The following is a 21,187-nucleotide window of genomic DNA, read 5'->3' on the forward strand; positions in this document are numbered from 1 at the left end:
AAATGAGCTGAGGCCGTGGTATTAAAAGGACTGACAGTCTGCTGGGTAGCAAGCAAATACAGATCAAAGCCCTAACTCGGCAAGGGGGGCCAGCAAGGACAACGCCTGAAGGTTCGGCACACACACGGGTGTCTTGCTAAGCCCGGGCTGGACGGGCCTGGATGGCGAATGAAAGGCAGAGCAGAGCAAGCCTGTGACTGCAGAGCCAGCCACGGTGTTGATCTTTGTGTGCCAGATCCTCCCAGGGCTGCAGTAGCGCGCTTTGGGTCCTGGTATTTGTCACCCACACATTGAAAACCGTGAACCCCATTAAATTAGGGTTGAAGAGGAAGCCGCGGTGTGCATCAGTACCACCAGATGTGCCAGCTGCTGCGGCGCCGGTTCTTGCCAGGCTGTCAGGATGATTGCTGGGTGTCAGCGCAGGCTGTGCCGCCTGCGGGGATGCTGGCACCGGGGCTCCCCGCGGCACGCGTCGGGCAGCGGCCGTCAGCAGCGGGCCCTTCGGAGGGATGGCAGCTAGCGCTGTCCTCCCCGGGTGCACAAGGCCGGTGCAGCCGTGCAGGTTGCCGTAAAGCAGCCCCGCTGCTGGGCTTTGGGGACGTGTGATATTATGGCTGCAACGTAACTTTCCCAGCTGGCCCTTTCCGTGTGCATAGGCACCATCTTCAGCGTGGCAGGACCTTGCCGTTAGGCAAACACAGAACAAAATAAATACAACTATAAATGTGCAGTAATAATAACGACATCTACAAAAGGCAAAGCAAAACACTCGTTGCACCGAGGTTGCATCAGATCATCTGCAGGGCAGCAAAGGGCTTTCTGCAAAGGCTTTGGTTGTGCTGGACACAAAGAGTACCTTCAAAGACTCCCCACACGCTGTTAAGCGTTTGGGGAACTATGTGTTTTTTGACTTAGCATAGCTGCTCTGTATGTGCGAGGTGCTTTTTGCTGCTGGTCGTCTTCCATTTGCTGCAAGGTAACGAGAACGCTTGTAAAAGCTAAAGGCACAAAAACTATGCAGTGGCATGCATCTGGCTATAGCAGTTCTTATACACTAAATGCCTTTTCACAGGTTGATAAAGAGACCAGCACTGAGGAATCGGTTAATGAGAATGCACCAGTCCGGCCCAAGGACAGAGGCAGCTGGAGCTTGAGACAGCGTCCCTTTGTCAGGAACAGCATGATAGTGCGCTCACAAACCTTCTCTCCAGGCGAGCGGAACCAATACATCTGTAGGGTAAGAGGAAAAACACTTGGAATGAAGAGCTATTAACTAAAGAGTCATTTAACTTCTCGGGAATGATGCACTAATGACAGTGAGCCATGTACCAATTTTCCCTGCGAGAGGCAGAGCCCGTGCTTTCTCTAGGTTCTTTCCCTCCCTAACTGACCTGATGCACGGTAGAACTGACTTTCAGCAGAGCTGCATACTCTTGCAAAACACCTTTACTAGGGCAAAAATACATGCCATCGGAGAGAAGTAACACAGATTCCTCTGCTGGCTGGCTGCAAAAGGTGTGTTTTCCTGCACGTCAGCAACTGCAGCTCTCGCACAGCAAAATAATTTGTTAAAAACATAGAATAGAGTTCACTGTAAACTGCCATTGCATTATCATATTTCAATAATGTAACCGTTTAAGGGTAATAGTGCGGAAAGAGCTCCGTCATCAGTTTTAAATCTCACTTTGTCTCTCAGCTGGTTCTAAACCTGGGCGGCCCAAATCCTGCTGTAACTATGTCTCTGGAAGATGTGCGAGCGCTGCCTAGAGGCTGAGCTTTGAACACGGCTTTGGCAACAACATTCTCCAGTCTCTCTAGATCTATGGCAGCATGGAAAAAAAAAAAGATTTAAATTATCAGCCCTGTTGCTGCTAAACTAAGTGTGAAAATGATGTGTCTAAGGATTTAAGCATGGATAACCAGCTCTATAGATTTTAATTACAGCCACCCTAGAAAAGGCTGTAATTAAAATCTATTTTGATCTTTAGTTTCTACAGGTTACTCACACAAATATGACTTTTAAAAAAAAAAAAAAAAAAAAAAAAGACTTATGCTTTAGTTCTTCTCCAGTTCAGTTAGAGGTGGTTGCCTTAATCACTTGGGAACGTTAAACTTGATCACTTCTCTGCGATTATCATTGGCTTAAAAAAAAAATAATCTATAGTCAGTATCTCCATACTTACATAACTATTCCATATACCCTCCAGAGTGAAACACAGCGGATCATTTTGTAACAATCTTTACATAATTTGGACAGATTATTGGCTGAATTCAGAACCTAGCCTTCATCTTAATTCCTGTACACTGGAAGTAAGTTGCGCTGGCAAAAAAATGTAGCCTTCGCTTGCTGCCTGTGGAGGCCCTCCACAGGAATTAACACCGGTTGCTCTGATAGTTTAGTCAGTGCAAGCTGCTCAGGTTCTTGCATCTGGAAAATATTGGGCTTTTGTAGCTTTCAAAATTGCTACATCCCTGCTGCCAGAAGCCAGAATCTAACAGAACATGCCTTGAGTAAACTGTTCTCTTGTTGGGTACAGTATTTCCTGGAAGCAAAGTAGCCTAGGGAAAGCCTGTGCTTGCCAGGATGAATCTTTTGCAGCTTCAGAATTCCGTGTAGTCCGCTGTCAGGGCTCAGGAGCGGGCACTGCAGCTGCATCCGAGCCTGCGGAGAGGGCTGGACAGCTCGATTCTCCCCCGTCCCAGTCCCTGGCTGGCACCACAGGCACGTCCAGCCTCGCTTGTGGTCCTGTACCAGAGGAGAGCATCTGCTGGGTACGCTCCGGCTCACTGCCAGCTCCTCGCTTTGCAGAAGAGGTGGCCCAGCTTTACGAAAGCACCTCCTGTCATGCCATGTTGCAGCAAACGCAAAGATTTTGGAGGCCTAAAGGGCAGATCCAAAGTCTGTCGGTGCCTTTGCCAATCCCCCTTGAAATGTGCGTGAAGAACATCGGTGGTGATAGCCATCTGCGCCTGTGAGTTCCAGGGGTGGGCTCCCAGCAGCGGCTCCACGGTGAGGAGAGAGATTTGCCTTGTGAGAGGTGTATTCAAAAGGCAAGGGGTGGTATTTCTCACCCCCAGCTCCCAGTCAGTCCTGTGTAAGCATCCTCTTGGGCTCTGGCTTCGGTTATTGAAATGTTAGCAGAATGATTCTTTTTGCCTGTCCTTTTCTGAAGAGGTGAAATAAATACCCTGCAGATAGGTGCTTCTGTTTTCCTTGAAGGTTACCCCCATGCATGCTGATGCCTCTGACAGTCAGTCTGCACTGATGTGTGTGGGACTGATGCTGTAATTAAGAAGAAACTACTGCCGAGCTGTGGTGCGTGTTTTTGAGAAGCAGGAAGTGCTTCTGCAGGAAGCTGGAGGCACACCTGTGCTTGCTACAAATAGTAATAGCACGAAACTACCCTTTGCTGGGCAGGTGCCTGTCTACAGCAGTTCACCTGCCCTGCAGCAAATGCGTTAAAAGCCTGCCCCGGGTAAATGAAATCCATAGTTTATAATCTGCAGTCCTATAAAAGCCAAACAGTGATTTGGCAGTACTTAATAACCGTAGTTACCTTCCTTGCTTTCTACACAGTCTGCTTACTGAATGAATAGTAAGATCAGTGATGCCCCACCCCTGGGAACATTCCAGGCCAGGTTGGACGGGGCTCTCAGCACCCTGGTCCGGTTGAAGCTGTCCCTGCTAACTGCAGGGGGGTTGGGCTAGACGACCTCTAAAGGTCCCTTCCAACCCAAACCATGCTATGATCCTGTGAATGGTTGTCTTGGCTTAGGAACAGAATTTTAGAATCAATGCTCATCCTAGTTGAAAAAGTTTTTACTTTTTACTAAGGAAGACCTACATATATATCAACACTGAGGTTATCTGACTGGTTATATCAATACAGATGTATTTGTGTATGAAGATGCTTTATATCTCCGTTATGTACATTTTTGACAGTTGAATCGAAGTGACAGCGACAGCTCAACGCTAGCAAAAAAGTCTCTCTTTGTGAGAAATGCCACAGAACGGCGGAGCCTAAGAGTTAAACGGGTACGTGCTGCATTACCTGGACGTGATTTAAAAGAAAGCATGGGGAGAGAAGGAAAAACAACCAGCTTCAACCGTATGCTTTATTTCAAGCATTTCAGCAAAAAGAATGCAAGTACCCCATGTAGTCCCGTCGTGTCAGGTTGAAATCTCCAGATGGAGGCCTCAGTCCTACGTGTCCCCCCACCAACAAAGATGAGGTTGTTCTAGTGGTGGCTGAAGCCAGCAGCAAGACACTGGTGCTCAGCGTCATGGCGTTTACTGTTGAACTTCAGCTTGTTGCTGTCGAAGGGATCTGGGTTAAAGAACTCAGATATTGCAGAGTGGCCCAAGGTGGCTTATGCTGCACAGAAGTCAAGACCAGCAACATGTATCTTGAGCAGATTTGGGTGGAAATTTCAAGGATTCAGATGTCCTTTTAAAGGGGATTTACTCTTCTCCAGGAGTGTTTGAGTAGCAAAAGGATTGGAGGACAAGAGTAAGATTGTATTTCTCGTGCTAGGAGTTCATTCTTACAGAAATTGAGAGAGTTACATTTTAATCTTGATTGTAACTAAAAAATAACCAGTTCTGCCGAAGGTTTGTTACCAGGTAGCAGGATTACACTTGGTATAAGAAAGAACCACGGAATAGCCTGGAATGGCTTCCCCTGCCCGGCTTGCTCATGGAAAAATGCACAGTGAGAGGACAGCAAATAATGTGAAATACAGGAAAGAAGGGCATGTTTACAGAGATCGTAACACTGTGTGTTTGCTTAGGCCTTGAAAAAGCAAGTGTTGATAAAAATAAATAAGGTAGTTGAAATCTATGGGCGAGTCTTATGTAGTGTTGATCTCTGGGCATTGTGTTGTCCTGGGGATCAGAACGGGGTGGGGTTTTTTTAACCTGTAAATATATCATTGCACACCTGGTTGGAGAGACTTTTGCATTTATTTTTAGCTAGTGCCTGAAGAAAAATTCCAGAATAGATGAATTTTTGGAATTGGATCTCATCAGAGCAGCTTTCTGCTAGAGAAAACAAAAAAAAAAATAATTGGGCTTTTCTGGCTGCATTATGTCAAACCCCACACTAGCCTGTCTGTGTATTAATTTTTATTGTTCTGTCTCCCACATCATTCAGCCTGTTTGCCAGCCAATCATGCGAAGAGCTGCGCACGAGTGCCCCATGCGCACCTCCCTTGACTTGGAGCTGGACCTCCAGGCGTCACGCACGAGGCAGAATCGTCTGAACGATGAGCTGCAGGCCTTGCGGGATCTCAAACAAAAGCTTGAGGAAATGAAAGGCAGAGGAGAGACAGACCTTCCCCTGTGTGTGCTAGAGGATGAACGATTCCAGAAGCTCCTGAAACAAGCTGAAAAACAGGTATGAGCAGCACAGAGCTGTTGTGTGAACAACTGCACTTATGCCCCTACCTTTTCTATAAATTCGTTAAAGAATTCGATCTATTGTGTTAAAGATTTTTACGGAAGCTCACATTTGACTAATTACACCCCCAAATTACATAGTGTAAACACTATTTCTTTATCAGTCAATCCTACAGCAGTTAAACCTAGAATTTGAGGTAGTGTTTTTCTAGTGCCCTCTAAATACTTTAGTAATTCAGAGTGGAAGCTCTATGATTTGGAGTAATAGTTGAGGTTGGTGTAATAAAACAGCATTTACTTAAAAGTTAATATAAAATTCTCACGTCCCAGCCATACTTCTGCAGGCATGCATAGCTTTTTGTCCTTCAGCACCATCTGATTCGCAGTCTGCACAGAACTTGTAGCCGAAAGATCTTTGTGACAGGTAGAGAGAGGCAATGACCGTTACTTAGAGTAGTAGGGGCATGTGGGAAAGGCAGTAATTCCACGGAGGCTTATTTCCTTACACAGGACAGAATTTCTCTAGTTTTGGGGACGGAGGCTTATTTCCTTACGCAGGGCATAATTGCTCTAGTTTTGGGGAAGAAAAGCCAAATTCTGTTCTGCATGTGATAGTCTCTCAGACAATGCAGGTGTATATATTCCCTGCCATACGGTAAGATGGGACGCCCTCATGTGGAGAACAGACAAGAAACAGGACAGGAGGAGTGGGAGCCAACCATGACAAGCTGGAAGATGGGAAATTTTGACAAAATGCATGAATAAGTTGGATGTTGTGGGGTTTTCTTTTAAATTTTGAAGGCCCCCTGCCTACTGATGTCAGTGGACGTACATCAGTTTTCGGTGAGGGGAGGTTGCTAGTGACGTCCAGGAGAGATGTGGACTCTTCAATTATTTATAGTTGACAGAGATGAGTGTTTTGATGGCACCAAGTTATTCAGAGTTGGAAAGCGATTTTAACAAGGTGCAGAAGACCTCCTAATATGTAAGCAACAGTTGTTTTGGGCTTTTTTTGTTTTGTTTTTAAAAAAAGCTAAATGTCAGTAAATAGCCTTGTATAGAGGAGGGAGGAGATGATCCTCATATTTACATATACAAAGCTGAGCTCTGAATTAGATGTTAGGAACGAGATACTCCGCATGTAAGAAACAAACACATCAGCAAAACCAGCACAGCTCTCAGCAGATGTCAAAAAGCAAATAAGGCAGTAATTACTAAGAAAAGAAGTTGGAACAAATGATTGTTTTATGATATAAATACACGTTATGCCTGCAACTTAAACGTTCAGTTCTGGTTCCCCTTCTCAAAGTGGATAACCAAACTACAGAGCGTTGACAAGGATGGTCAGAGGAGGAAACAGCTTCCATGTTAGGAGTGCCTAAGTAGCTACAACTGAAGTCTATAAAATCGTGAGTGAGGTGGAGGAGAGCAATTAATCGTGGTCTTTTATACTACAGGAAGCAGGGAATTGAAGAGGTGGCAGTTAGAATGCGAACAATCATAGCACAACATTTAGAGACTGTTAACAATGTTTTCCACAGAACATTGTGAGTGCTACAAGTTTGCATAGGTCCAAGAAGCAGTTAGATACATTCATCGGAGGTCCTTAACCACAGCGATATCACCTACTTGAAGAAGTCCTTGACCACCTGACAGCTTAGGGGAACAAAACTTTTCCCCAACGCGTTCTCCCAGCTCTGTGTTTATGCCCTGTTTTGTCCTCTCTGTCTTCCTGCCTCACTTTCCTTGGCATCTGCTGTTGGCTGTAGATAGTGGAGTTCAAAAATGACTATAAAGTACCAGCAGAGTTGAGGCTGAGCGTTGACAAGTGTATTGAAAAACCCTTGGGCAAAATGGGGTAAGACAGCACAATGTTTCAAAATCGCACAGTGTAACTGTGGCTTTTTACCCTCTGAATTCATTGTATGAATTTGATCTTTCTAAGTTTTAACGCATAAAAATAGTGGTTCATATAAAAGAAGCATAGCTAAATTTATTTAGAAGTTCATAGTTTATATCTAATGCTGGATGTGGGATAGAAATGTTAATTTTTAATTGTCTATTTTATTTAAAACTGCTCCCACTCTAAAGCTATTCCTACTAGAGTAGAGCATGCCTCTGCAACATGATGTTATAAATCCTTTGGATTTCTGCTTTCTTCTTTCAGCTGGCTCTTTCAAGGCAGCAGATAAGTTTGTCATATCTTCTATCTCTGCTGTCAGTGATCAACACCATGACACGCACTGCGATGAGGAATAAGGGTAATAATATACATTCCTAAGATATATGCAGGCTGCAGCACAGCGTTGAAGTTCTCCTTTCCAAGCTGAAAGTCAGAACAATGATCACAGCCACTCCACCTCTTTGAAGAGTGCTTACAAAGTTTCCAGAAATATTTTTACCCTTAAAATCATTGCAGCCTTCCCCTGTGGAGCAAAACAACCCTGCGAGTGCTGTGCTCTGCTGTCAGTGTTTCCTTTTGGGTTAGCAAAACACAGCAGCCTGGAGAACATTGTCATAGATTATTTTGTAGATCCTGCAGGCATTATAATGGCGCAGACTAATGCAGCAGCTGGAAGTGCCAGAGAAATTGAGAGAGTCTCAAGTGAGAAATGAAACCGCAGATGTGGGAGGTGTTGAAAATCAGTGGCCGCTTCCTAGCACGCAGTTACTCTGCTTGAAGCCAAACACACGGGCTCCACACCTTCCCTACCACACCTTCCTAAGTACAGCAAGTACGCAAAGCCCACTAATACCTGCAGATCAGAAAACAGCAGGTGATTCTGTGCACCAGAAGCATTTTATCTTGCTTAGATTGCATTTGTGTGAGAAATCGTGCAGTATTTCAAAGTTTGAGTCTTAAATCCTCGTACGAGTAAGTTTTCAGACACCTGGTGTCCTCTGAAGTACTTCCTCTTTGTGTATGTCCAAAAAAGACACCTGTAAAGATCTTTTTTATTTCTTTTCGATACATCTCCTGAATAGAGGTAATCTGTAATTACGTCATTAATACCACAGATCCGTCCTTGTTGAGTGTTTTGGTGTTTAGCACAGTTAATGTTTTTTTTTTTTAGATTCACTTTCATTCTTCTATACAAAAAATACTGAAGAGCAACACAGGAGTTAGTGTTTCAGCTGTAATTTTCATAGTGTTTCTTCTTTATCTCACACTTAAGCTAAGTGCACATACAGAGATTCCTAGCTGGCACTTATTTTTGGCAGAAAAATGCCAGGTCTTGGGGCACTTAGTGAATGTATAGCCAACATATTAATATGCTTTTCTGTATTTCATCTAGATGGAGGAGTCACTATCTTTATAAATCACTCAAGAAACATGATGTAACTATAAACCTGGTCAGGTACATACCTTGTCACATGCATACCCTTAGAGACATGGGGCTGAAATCAAAGTTTCTCTGAGAGCATCCTGAAAAAGTAAAAAGATTAAAAAATGAAAAAGGGCTACGTGGTAATAGAGAGTCTTAAACCAAAGAAGTCATCTGTGCTGTTAACCTGAAATGCAGCAGTCGCAAGAATCTCGTGTACAGTTAGGGAAAACATAAAATTAGAAAATTTTGAAATGTTGTATGTCTAGTGCTTTGATGATAAATATTAACTAGGGGAGCTGATAAAACATATGGCCAGTTACATATGTAAAATTAATTAATACACTACCAGTTGTAGATTGCAAATTTGTGTTCATTAACTAATATCAAAAACAATATTTCTAAGTTAATTTCATTTTAAAATCATAGCTATTTTGGAGTTGGGGACTGAAGAAGTTAACAGCAGTGCAAGCTGACTGGATATCGAGTGAGTTTTTGAAAGGGTGCTGCTCTTTCCTGTAAAACACTTTCACACTGGAGTGTGTTTCAACAGATGGAGGGTACCACTGTCCTGCTGAGAGCGGATTTCTATAAATACCCAGTATGCAACTCGTAGTATGGACTAACTTTTTTGAATTAGTTGGTTTTGTTGTTTATGAGTCTGCTGGGTTGAATTCAGAAGTGGAGACGAGAACTCCTCAGTTGCAAGCTAACTTTGAAGATCACTGTTTCTGGCTTGGCTGTGTGTTTTCATGTAAGGTAACCGAACAGCATTTTCAAGTCCAAGCGCCTAAGTTAAGAATCAAAAATTAACCTCTAAAGAGTTTTTAAAATTGTTTAAGAATGTGAACTGCTTCTGTTAAATTTTGATGGCTGGCAAAATTCAAAATGCAGTAAATAACATTTGTCTGACAGTCCCTGCAGTCTCGAAATGAAACGAGGTGGCACTGGGTGTGCTGCGCACCCCGCATGTAACAGGGGTGACAACGCATGTGTCAGGGGACTCATCTGCATATGAACGGTGGCCGTTTGTCTGAGAAATCCAGGTGACTGCCCACCTAAAAAGAGCTGCCGTTCACATTATCAGGCATTCAGAAACCCTCGATAAAGTTATTTTAAAAAACAAAATGCAACTCTTAGTCGGAGTCTGTCGCCGGAATGGTGGGCGGTACAGCCGTGGCTGTGCTGTCGCTGCAGCGGTGCTTGGTAAAGGCGTGTGTAACGGAGCCCGCGATACGGAGGCGCAGAAATAGCGTAGCGTGCAGGTGGCCACGTAGCTGCCCAGCAGTGCTCCCGCCGAGAAGGATCCGTGATCTCGTTACCACCGGTGTTCTGTTCACTTGCCATGGCTTTCCCACTGCTACAAGGCAAACGAAAGAAGTGAGTCTCAGGTGCAAAGCAGGGGTCATGTCATGAGTAAAAGCACAAGAGTCCATGAATGTTAACTTTGCTAACAAGGTCAACAAAACTCAAAAGTGTATTCTGAGAGCAGGCCTTCTCTATTTTCTTTGTCATTTTAGATTAGGTATAGGCAACTTTCCTGAGAGCTTTCATTGGGAAATAAAAGTATTTTACATCGGAAGAGAATCACTGTTTCCCAGTTTTAAAAAGATACTTGGATAGACAACATTTGTTCATACAAATTTAGGTATGGTCTAACTATAGCCCTAACAAATATCAAACTGTGTCATACCTAGTAGCCTCCTGTGATGGTGTGGGATTTGCTCTCTTTTTTTAGGAAAAGCTCTGTTATCTAATTTTGTGGCCATGGCTGAGGCTTGTGTTGTCGGTCTTTTGCTTTGCTGACCCTTTGTGTAGAGATTTTTGTAGAATCACAGAATCGTGTAGGTTGGAAAAGAGCTTTAAGATCATCGAGTCCAACTGTAAACCTAACCCTGCCAAGTGTTTTGCTTGACACAGGAGAATTTGTCATTTCTTTGAAATGAGTAGTTGTTCATTATTAGCTAAATACAGTTATTTGTCCCGTTTACAGGCTGAACAGTCAAACGAAGAACAGAAACAAGGTTTAAGTGCTAAGAAATTGATGAGGAAAGCTTCTAAGGACGTGTGCCGGTTACGGGAGCAGAGCCAGAAAGTGCCGCTGCAGGTGCAGTCATTCAGGTACGGCCTGTTCTGCTTCTCCTGCTTTTGTGAATGTAGTGAAGTAACATCAATTATTTCTAAATAATCCGACATGCCCTGTAATATTGGTCAAAAAGCCACACGCCTTTGAATTGCACAGAACATCACACGTTTCCAACATAGCTCCAGGTTGGAGTTTCAGAGGACTGGGCCTCCGTAGCTGGCTGGTGCAGGAGCTGAGCTGCGGGGGCAGCAAGGCAGCAGGGTGAGAAGCGTCAGATGGCTGCGTGGCATCTGCTGCGGGCGGGCACGTGTGCGACCACCGCCGTGGCTCCCCTCACCCGTGGCGCGCTGGCAGCGGGCTGCAAGCAGTGGATCCTCCCGGCGACGGCAGTGGCCTGAAGCGAATTGCCCCGCGAGGAGCAGCAGAACAGCAGAACAGCATACATCTCATCGGGAATCGGATGAACGGCTGCTCGTGCCTTGCTCAGAACTTGGTATTCAAGAGGGATCTTGAATCCCTCCTCCTTCTTGTTTCCCTCCTCCTTTTGGCTGTGGGGACAGCAGCCGATTACGTGAAGCAATTAATCAAGTGTTCTTGCTTAGCATAAGCGAGAATGAACACCTTCTGTCTCAAGCCTTAATTCTGACTTGTCTAAATTCTTAAAAGGCTGGACAGTAAGTGGCAGGCTAGCAGTCCATAGGCCACGCTTCTGTATGAAAACAAATATGAAATTGTTGATTGAAAAATACAGTGCTTACTCTTCCATGTAGAAGCCGTACCGCAAGCTAATTTAGTGTCTTTTGTCACTAACACACATTTTAAAAGTTTGATTTCTGAATTCCCGCATAGGAAATTTAAGCTAGCTGCTAATACGTGTGAGGACTTTTTTCCTTTTTTAACCCAGTGCATTGCGAGCAGTTCGAGAAGTCCATAAGCAAACAGGGCCTGGGAGGCACACACTGCAAACCACACCTGTCAGTGATGCAGGAGAGAAAGGAAAGGGGTTCCTCAGCAAAGCAGCGCTACAGCTGAGCTGTTCATCTTCAGTGTGAGATCCAGAGCATCTTCAAGCAGCTTTCGCTTTCTGCGCAAGTCTTGAGAAAGCGTTCTGGTCAGTGCTGCTCATTTCACAGTCGTCACAGGCAGACTGCTGCACAAGTTTACGGGAACGTGTAGCAGCGCACAAGAGCTCATTCCCCTGCAAGAAGGGCAGAGTAAGACTCCATTCTCCTCCATCTTCTAACCACCACGCGATTAGCTGAGGAATGCAGCTGACTTAGCGGACTTGGCTCTGAGCTGCCATTTCTGGAGGGAACTCGGGCTTCACCAGTGGAAAACATGGTTTTGTCTGCTGGGCCAATAGTTCCTTGCGAAGGCTGAATTGCATGTGCCCTGCTAGCTGGACTGGCTGCAGTGCCGTGGCCTCACAGGCTGATCACACAGGGGCATTTTGGAAGCTCTCAAGAAGAATGACTCTTCTGAGCTTTCATTTTCAAGCCCCCAGTACTTATCATCTGCTTCCTAGGCTGCTGGCAGACCAGCTTGCATGAACTTGTTACACTTCAGTAATCTCTCGGTTCATAGGAGACAGAAATGGTAGCAGCACAGGGGAAGCAACCAGAGAACAGGTTGACAATTCTGCTGCTCCGAGTCTTGCCCAGACACAAGGATTTTATTTCCGCCCCCCCCCCCCCCCGTTTCCCGTGTCAGGATAAAATGTTTTATTTTGCCTTTTCATCCCCCCACTGAAACATCATCCTAGGAAATCCAATGACTAGATCAATATTTCAGTCTCATCATTGGAGTTATTAATGAAATACTGATTTACTTTTTTTTCTTTTTCAAAATTGGAGCTACTTTTTACATAAATCTGCCTAAGAAGGGAATTATGTCAATGCTCTGGCAACCACATTTGTTGTAAATAAATTCACTGTGTATTTTGCTCACTGTATATTTTCCAAACCTATATTTTTTAAGAACCGCACTGTAACATTAGCAACCGTACAGCAGATGACATTGGAGTCATGCCATAAATAGTAAAATAATAACTTGTTTTCTTTTCTAATTTCAGGGAGAAGATAGCATACTTCACAAGAGCAAAGATCAGTATACCAGCCCTTCCAGCTGATGATGTATAATTATGGATTTTCACTGAAGTGTTTTTCCACTTGCTCATCTCTTTTCAGATGAACTTTGTAGTTCCAGCTTTTAAAGATCTTCTATTTTACATTCACTATTGATATGTTTATTTGTAAAATAGCGTGAATTGAATTGTATGCTTAAAAAACAGCAAAAAAACCCAACCATCGGAAAACCAAAGTAGATTAATTTTGGTATACTGTTGCTGATTTTGTACAGTTTGTATGTATTGCATGTGTTTTTATTTTGTAAAGATGGAACAGAGGAACAAAGGCAGTACTAAGGGTGTATCCTGTTGAACTGCACTGTGTTGAGAAATATGACGTTCAACAGAAGATTGTTTATCTTTTCACTGTTTTCATGTGAGCAGACTGTGAAGATGGCTGTTTTGCCATGCAATATTTTTGTACAAGAGTGTGACTTTAAACTATAAAAGTTAACCACAAACATAAGCTCCTTTCTAAAACATCAAGGCTGCCTCACAACAGCTGCTAATTCGATTCATCGCCCACATTGGAGTTTTGTTTCTGAAAACAAATTTCTCTGGTTTTGTTTTTTAATACTTTGTAGGAAGAGACAGAGCTCAGAGTTTAGTTTGGTGAATGTACAGTACTTTAACCTGCACTAAAAGGTTTCTTGCATCTGCGGGAGAGTGAGAAAGGCAAGGCAGACAAGTAACCCTAAAAACTTCCTACGAGACTACCAAAAGGGGCAGCTGCTTTCTGAACTGGAAGCTGAATCGAATTCATGATGTCAGCATTGACATTGGAATAGTTATATCCACCGTACCCTTAAAAATGAGAGTTTCCCTATGTCAATCTCGTGTCCTAGAGGCTGTCTTATTGCCAGCGAGGAGTATGTAAAAGTATTTGTTAGGTTTACAGATATGAAGATGTTTTCATTAAAGTATTTGTACCAGGAGAAAAATCTGTCACGTACTAACTCAAATATCAGAAGTCTTGTTGGTAAGGTAAACCCTTTCTCAAAACAAAAAAGTTCCTGACTAGAAGTCTTCACATATTTCAGTACAATAAATAACATTTTTCAAAACACACAGTTGACCGTGTACGCAGTTGTGGATGCACAGGTTTAATCAAGAGATGTGAACGGCCTGCTTCAAAATTGTCCTACATGAAGCAGCCTGCGAGGAAGCAGCGTCGCCTTGGATCCACTCTGTAAGGAGTCTGGCGCGTTGCAGGTTGGTGTTGAAGCAGCCCGGTTTTGGGAAAGCAGTTGAGGTTTTATCTTCTGTGGGTGCTGTGTAAGTAGGTGGACATTGCAGCTTAACAGAATTATTCCATTTTCTACTGAATATGTTGCACTCAGAGGTATTTCATTCACTGGCTAACGTTTTCTTCCCCAAACAACAAGCCGCACATGCATGGACTTCAGCTCTCGAAAAGGCTATAATTACTTGGTGAGAAAATGGAAGCAAATATAACCACATCGTGGTAGCAGTTGTCTCAACTTCAAAGTGACAATTCTGTGACGAGAGGTCTGTGTAACACCCAAGGGGTTTCTTATGCACAAAGACATCAGTTCACGTCCACGTAGAGCCAAACATGCTATTTTGGGCAAGATGACTGATTGAACATCCTTTATGAATGCCCCATTGTTTTTTGTTTCTTGGGTTCAAGACAGCATTCATGTCTGAAAGGTCAATTTTAAAAAAACAAATCTGGAATTATTTAATGTAGAGGTGAAATGAAGGTTGACAGTTTCAACTTCTCAATTTGATTATATAAGTTGTTTGTAGAATGATGTTTAGAGGTGTACTTTATGATTTTTCTTTTATTTATTTACAGTCTTATTTATGTTCTGTTTAATATAGTTCAGTTCTGGCCATACAAATATTGGACATTAAGGATGCTATTGTGAAAAATATTTAGAGCTGTCTAAATTCTTGCCAGATTAACTGTTTCTCCTCACGTGTCAAGCAATTTTCAAAAAAAAGTATCATCCGATTTGTAAGCATGAGGCGAAGTCAGAATTAAAGTAGTGCTGGCTTTAGCTTGCAAAACTCATTTAAAAATGAGAGACTTAAAAATATTCATGCTCCTCATTTTCTGAATTGGTAAAGTTGAACATATTTATAGGCAGCTTTTAACAATTCTGCATTTGGAGTTTTGGGGGTTTTTTTACTAATTCAGATTATTCACACTTGAAACACTCAATAGAATAAGCTAAAATAATACATACAAATAAACCCCCATCAGTTCAAAATCGTAAATATTACTCTTGAAGTGGAATTTACTCTGCACAGCAGGGTATAACGAATGTAATTAGTTCTATTTCCAGGTACCAATGTCACTACAGTTGCATATATAAAAATCTAAATATTACTGGTACAAAAATATTTAGCCAAATGAGCAAAGTTTAGCAGAAATTTTAATAGAACACAAATCAAATCATTGTAAGGTGTTGTGGTTTTTTTTGGTTTTTACTATTGCTATGTTTATACTGTATTAAATATCCAGTGCTCAGGACTGAACTAAATATTTAATCAGGTTATATTCTGAATGTGTTTCTGTTCTAATTTTGTCTGTAAGAGTATGCAAATACGTCACATAGATTAACTTGTCTCTGCACTTTCCATTTGTTTCAGTGATTGGAAAATACATTTTTTAACAAAGCTCTTTTCCAGACCACTGTTTTATTTAATTCATTTATTGCTGTTCTGTGTCTTTATACTCTCTTTGCAGAAACAGATGGTTGCTACAGCTTTGTCAACATAAACCGTTGCAATTTATAGAAAGTTCACATCAATCACTGACAAGTCTTAGGGTAAGTTATATAGAAAGTGATTAATATACTCGAAGTTAGTTCTTTACATTCATGAAGTAAAAACTGCAGTAGCAGTGAACATGGTCACCTCTGCGCTGGACAGCCTCTCGTTATTACTCAGAAATGCTGCCTTTCCTCGGCGAGGGGGCTGGCGCAGGGATGCATCCAGTCATACATTGACACACACGCGATGGAGTCCTGTACCACCCGGCATTACGGCTGATGCCTCTCACTGGTGTAAATGATGCAGGCCCAGGGAGCTTCTCTCAGCGTTGTACGAGATATGGTTTCTGTAATGCGTGTCGAACTGGCACTACACGCTGCTTCAGGACTTAAACTAATACTGCTTTTGTAAAAAAGACATTTAAAGCAGCCCCAGGAGGAGTTCTGCCATTTAAAAGATGGTCAACTCTCCATGCATGCCTAGAGATTAAAAATTTTATACTCGCTTATCCTTAAAGAAAAAAAAAAACAACACAAAAACAATTGATCAAATTTTGGACAAATACAGTGGTGACTTAGATCTCCATAGCTCACCTTCAATTTTAATTACATTAATTGATAAGTAGTGATTAAAGGAGCTGCTTAGTAAGAAACAATCCCTCCCCACAATCTTGTAAACAGTAACCTGTCTGTTCAGCAGACTTTTCTTACTGTAATGCAAGAGCAAGAAATCTGAAAACCTGGTATCTGCCCTTTTTAAAGTCTTCTATTTCCAGTTTCCAGATGTTGATGGGTGTCTTGCGTGTCTGCCATTGCATACTGCTCTGGTAACTGATGGTCAGATGATAAGCAGACTGTGGAGAGAAGTAGAGATCCTCCTAGAATTATAAAAAAATCCCCCAAACAGCCACTGAACAGTGCATCCCCCATTTCCCATCTGGGCACAATCTCTGGGATGTCTTCATCCCCAGATTCCTGGATTATCATATGGGCAACCCAAGAAACGGGGACTAAGGCCAGAACTCCAGCCATCCACAGGAGTATTGCTCCAAGTAGTACCAGCTGCTGCTTTAGCATCTGCTTTATATCCTCCATCTTTAGGCAGTCCAAACCAAGACTAGAGATCACAAGGCTTAGAAGTCCTAGTCCATTTGACGTAGATAGTAAAATCCTGGAAATCTTGAATTCTAGAGGCAGATCTAAGAAAGAATCAAAATCTTTACTCTGTGTTCCTCCTACATCTTGGACTAGACAAGTTTGCTAGAGTCCCATGGTCCAAAGCTCCAGTATATTTAAGGCCAAGCTGAGATTTTTCCAGTCTGGTAAATAGTTACAGGTACCAGTTAAAATCCATCCTAGTACAGACAACTCAAATCCAACTAACTGTAGCCTGTGGCTGTGGACCAAGTTCATTTTTAGTAGTCACAGAATTGGCTTTTGTGGCCTCCATTCTGCTCAATTCTGTGTCATACCGAACACAAACCAAAGTTCAACCAAGGTTTTATAAAGCATGAACTACTCCTCCCCCTCCTGCTGTGTGTTGCCTGGGTCCATGTGCGTGCTGGGGGGACTGGGAGGCAGTGTGGGAAACCAGCAGCTGAAGGGTGTGGCCACAGCTGGGCTCGCCTTTCCTTAGTTTTGGTTTTTTTAAGAAAAGCATACACTTTGCTTTCCAGCAATCTGCTAAAGCAGTACAGCCCTCCCGCTAGTTTTGGCATCTCACAGTTTGTTTTTAAATTAAGTTTTAACGTCACAGTGATACACTTCTACTTACAGCAAATGAAGCTGCCTTGTGGCCAGTTAAATGTCATTTGTTTAAAGTCAAAGGCTACACGTTCAGAACAACATGTTGCTGTGGGTGAATGGAGCTTAAGGAGCCTTTGATAGGATGCACCATGCCTAAACACCTGCATCTGGAGAAGACAGCGCAAGGATTTTTTTCCTAAAGCAGCATTTCTCAGCCTATTTTTGATGCACAGAGCATGCAGGTGCCAGAAACGCTTAGAATAGCCTGTATGGGCGGCCTAATGTGCTAGACTGGGCAAACACAACTTGCCAGCTATGAAGCGCCCACCCGGTCACACCCCGTGCACAAAAAGACATCTGCAAGGCATGCTAGAATTTCAGAAACCCACAGTTTTCCTACCACAACAATTTCGAAGTACACAGAAAACAGTTTGATGCAATGAATGCATTTTGGACTATTTAGGATGTGAAAACTCTCAGGTTTGTACATTACTATTTTTACTAGGCAAGTGGAAAATTGCAACAGGGAGTCAAGCTTTGAGGCTTATTTAATTCGCTACATATGAAAAGGAAGCATATTTTGGTTAAAAGCCAAGCTATAAGGGAACATGCATATTCATTTTCAGGATTTTACAGTGCAGTCGAGAAAACAAAAGCACCTTTTCTGCGCCATCTATGAAAACTTCACCATTCTGCTGCGAAACAAAGTTTTCAACAGTTCTGCAGGTGAGAAAAGACACTGCCTTTCAATACCAGTGATGGAGAAAACAGACTTAAGGTTAGGAAATCAGCCAGGTAACAAAGAATCCTTTGAATTACTACTGGAACAAGCTTCTGGCTTGTGCTATGGTCTGAAAAAGACAGGGCAGTCTTTCTGTACTGCTTAAAACCTCCCATTTTAAGGCCTAGTTTCAGTTTCCAAGTGTTGACACTGATCTTGCTGCTCTGCTACTGTGTAACGGACCGAAGACAGATGGACTTCTGTCGAACAAGTTGTGCAATTAAGTAGGGATCCTCCTAATATCAGACAAAATCCAGCAAGCCAACCAACAAATAACGCTTCCCCAAAATCCCACCTGGGAACAATATCTGGTATATTCTCATCCCAAAATTCCTGGACTGTGGAATGGGCAACCCAAGAAACTGGGACAACAGCTGTAATCCCCGATATCCAGAAGAGCATTCCTCCAAACAGCAACAGCCGTTTCTTTTGTTCCTGTTGTCTTTCACCAATTTTCAAACAGTCCAACCCAAATCCCGAGAGCAAGAGGCCCAAAAGCCCCAATCCATTGGAAAGAAACATCAAAATCCTAGAAATCCTGAGCTCTGGAGGCAAAGCAAGGAAAGAATCGAAGTCCTTGCACTGCATGCCTCCTTCTTCCTGGACAACACAAGCTTGCCAGAGTCCCATGGTCCAGATCTCCAGTTCATTCAGCTCCAAGTTGAGATTTTTCCACTGGGGCAGATAGGTGGTGAGGCAGGACAGGACCCAGCCCAACAGGGCGAGCAGGATGCCACTTAACTGCACCACTGGCCGATGGACCAAGGCCATTGTGAGAGCAGAGTCCCAAAAGCTCGAGGAGGAAGGGCTCCCCAGCAGTTCCGTAACAACCGCTACCCGCAGTGATGTCGGAAGCTATGATGATTTTAGTTCTCTCCTGCCCCAAATATAAGCCCTTGCTATTAACCCTTTGCAAGCTCTGAAACACTTTTTTGTTCTTCGTGAATATAAAGTTTCACATAAGGACGAAGGACTTCACTAAACCATGAGTTAGGCTTTCCGATAAGGATTTGATCTGTTACCTTCCAATTTGCTTGGTAAAATTATATCCCAGTGCCTGATGATTACAAGCCTGAGGATGAACAAAGAGGGCTCTATGACCCCTCACCCTAAAACACAACAGAAATCTTTGTGCTTCAATACGGATTAATTAGATTTTAAGTGGTGATAAAAAGTCAGCTCTGTGTGCAACAGGACTTCATTGTAATAGCTAAATTTGAGATTTCAGGGATGTAAATCAAGGCCTTGTAAAGAAAAGTAGACTGTTGGCCTATAATCTTTATTCTTAGACTTCCTCAACATACATAATGGCTTATCTTCCACTGCCCTGTTTTATGTCCCCAGCACTGTAAAAGACGCTTTGTAAAAGATCCTTATGTTTCACATTTTCTACATTCATTTCTTCTAAAATGGGCTTTGTTTTGACTGACTCTTAAGGGGAAAAGGAGACGGGCATGGTGACAGTACCGTAGAAAATGAAATCCTAGATGTCCCTCCACCATAATGAACCCAGGCGGACCATCAGCCAGCGTAAACTCTACCCGCCCCCAGACCTCAGCAACACCACGGTAGCAGCTTACAGCAGCTCAGTGTCCCCTTTCCTAGAGCCCACGTCCCAGATGGTGCAGAGCGTATACGCTTCATGTTGAACAACATTTGGCACTCAGTGCTCCCCGGGCCAGGAGTGCCTAGTGCCTTTCTGATCAAAGCAAGATACCATTACACCATTACCCCATTAGCAAACCCTGCTTCTTCCTCCTCTCCGGTCAGCTACGCTCGCGCTTGCCTGCTGGGCCAGCAACGAGAACGTTTGTCTGCTATTGCCCTCCCCAGCCTGGACGGGAGGGAGCTGGGCAGTGTGGACACTTGCACAAGTGTATGACCCGGAGACACTTTCCAGGCTTTCTTGACTTTATTTCCTAGATGAGCTCGTGCATACTTTAATTCTTATATTATCACCCGCATATTTTAATTCTCAGTTGCTCAAAATGAGTTATCAGGTGATGGAAAAACACAACACTGCTTTTGAAGGTTTCAAAATTCCTGAAGGGTATCATTAAGAAATTTCACTGTGAGAAGACATCTTCTTCCTCATTTCTGTACCGAATCTTAATTTTCAACCCCTGTGCTTTTCCTATCACAAGCTGTGAAGAGGCAACACAAGGAAAGGTGATCCATTCTCCCTTTGCCTGTGTACCAGCCCAGTCCAATGCCTTACACCTGGTCACAAACTTACCGTGCATAAGAGCAGGAATCACCAAGGATGTTACTGACAACACCATGAACAGACTGATGTAAGCAAGGCTCTAACTTTGGCCATCCACTGCCAGACTATTACTGGAAGCCTGTTTTTCTTCTCTTCTGTGAACTTTTGACATTTTCTTCTCTGCTCTTAATTCTAGCGTCAACACGTGTGCGAGCACAAGGTCGGGCATGTGAAGTCCATTCACTCCACTAATCCTGGCCGCAGCTGGAGCAGTATGCCAGCCTTTAAACTTTAGCCATCAGAAGCAGTCAGACTACTGCATCAGTAAGATCGGCCAATTAAGTTCTGCAAGTTACTGTTAACCATGCACTAACTTAGAGAGTGTAAAGCTTCCTTATACTGTCCTGGGCAAGATTATTAAAGAATCCTTGTTCTTCCAGTGGGAGGGAAACAGGTAGGACTTGCCTTGTCGCCTGAGTAGTAACAAGGTCTGACATGCCTTAACTTGGAACTTACTGATCTTATGAAAGTTTCAGCAAACCCATAAATAAAAACAGAACTTCTAGCTGAATGGAGATATGTAAATTCTGGGGTCAGTAACTGCCTTAATCCTTTCCCCCTTGTCCTTCTTTCCCATTTTTCCTCCCCACGTTATTTCTTTCTTTCTCTCACATCTAAAAATGTCTTATTCCCAGGATAATTTTATTTTGGTAGACTCATGCCTGCACAGAAGGTAACACGTCAGCGTTACTGCAGATCCTAAGGGCTAGAATTCAGC

General features: G+C 43.1%; 2 protein-coding genes and 1 pseudogene across 2 annotated transcripts in view; 1 reads left to right on the forward strand and 2 right to left on the reverse strand.

Moving 5' to 3' along the window:
- The window catches only part of WWC2 (WW and C2 domain containing 2), a 102,912-nt gene extending 87,334 nt beyond the window's left edge, over positions 1-15,578 (forward strand). The window contains exons 19-23 of the mRNA XM_075421817.1: positions 1,073-1,237; positions 3,944-4,036; positions 5,154-5,396; positions 10,718-10,845; positions 12,882-15,578. Coding sequence (XP_075277932.1) covers positions 1,073-1,237; positions 3,944-4,036; positions 5,154-5,396; positions 10,718-10,845; positions 12,882-12,948 — 696 coding nt within the window. The 3' untranslated portion in view covers positions 12,949-15,578. The remainder of the gene's footprint in view (positions 1-1,072; positions 1,238-3,943; positions 4,037-5,153; positions 5,397-10,717; positions 10,846-12,881) is intronic.
- LOC104334126 (claudin-22-like) lies at positions 9,313-17,089 on the reverse strand (annotated as a pseudogene).
- Positions 17,090-18,320: 1,231 nt separating this feature from the next.
- Positions 18,321-18,974, reverse strand: LOC104334125 (claudin-22). Its single transcript, XM_009939707.1, has one exon. The coding sequence runs from the start codon at positions 18,972-18,974 to the stop codon at positions 18,321-18,323; it is 654 nt and encodes a 217-aa protein (XP_009938009.1).
- Between the last annotated feature and the right edge of the window lie 2,213 nt (positions 18,975-21,187).

The sequence above is a fragment of the Opisthocomus hoazin genome, chromosome 5 (assembly GCF_030867145.1).
Source record: "Opisthocomus hoazin isolate bOpiHoa1 chromosome 5, bOpiHoa1.hap1, whole genome shotgun sequence".
NCBI classification, from domain to species: Eukaryota; Metazoa; Chordata; class Aves; order Opisthocomiformes; family Opisthocomidae; genus Opisthocomus; species Opisthocomus hoazin.

Coding starts and splice junctions, on each gene's coding strand:
- LOC104334125 (XM_009939707.1), bottom strand. CDS start 18,974: ATGGCCTTGGTCCATCGGCCAGTGGTGCAGTTAAGTGGCATCCTGCTC.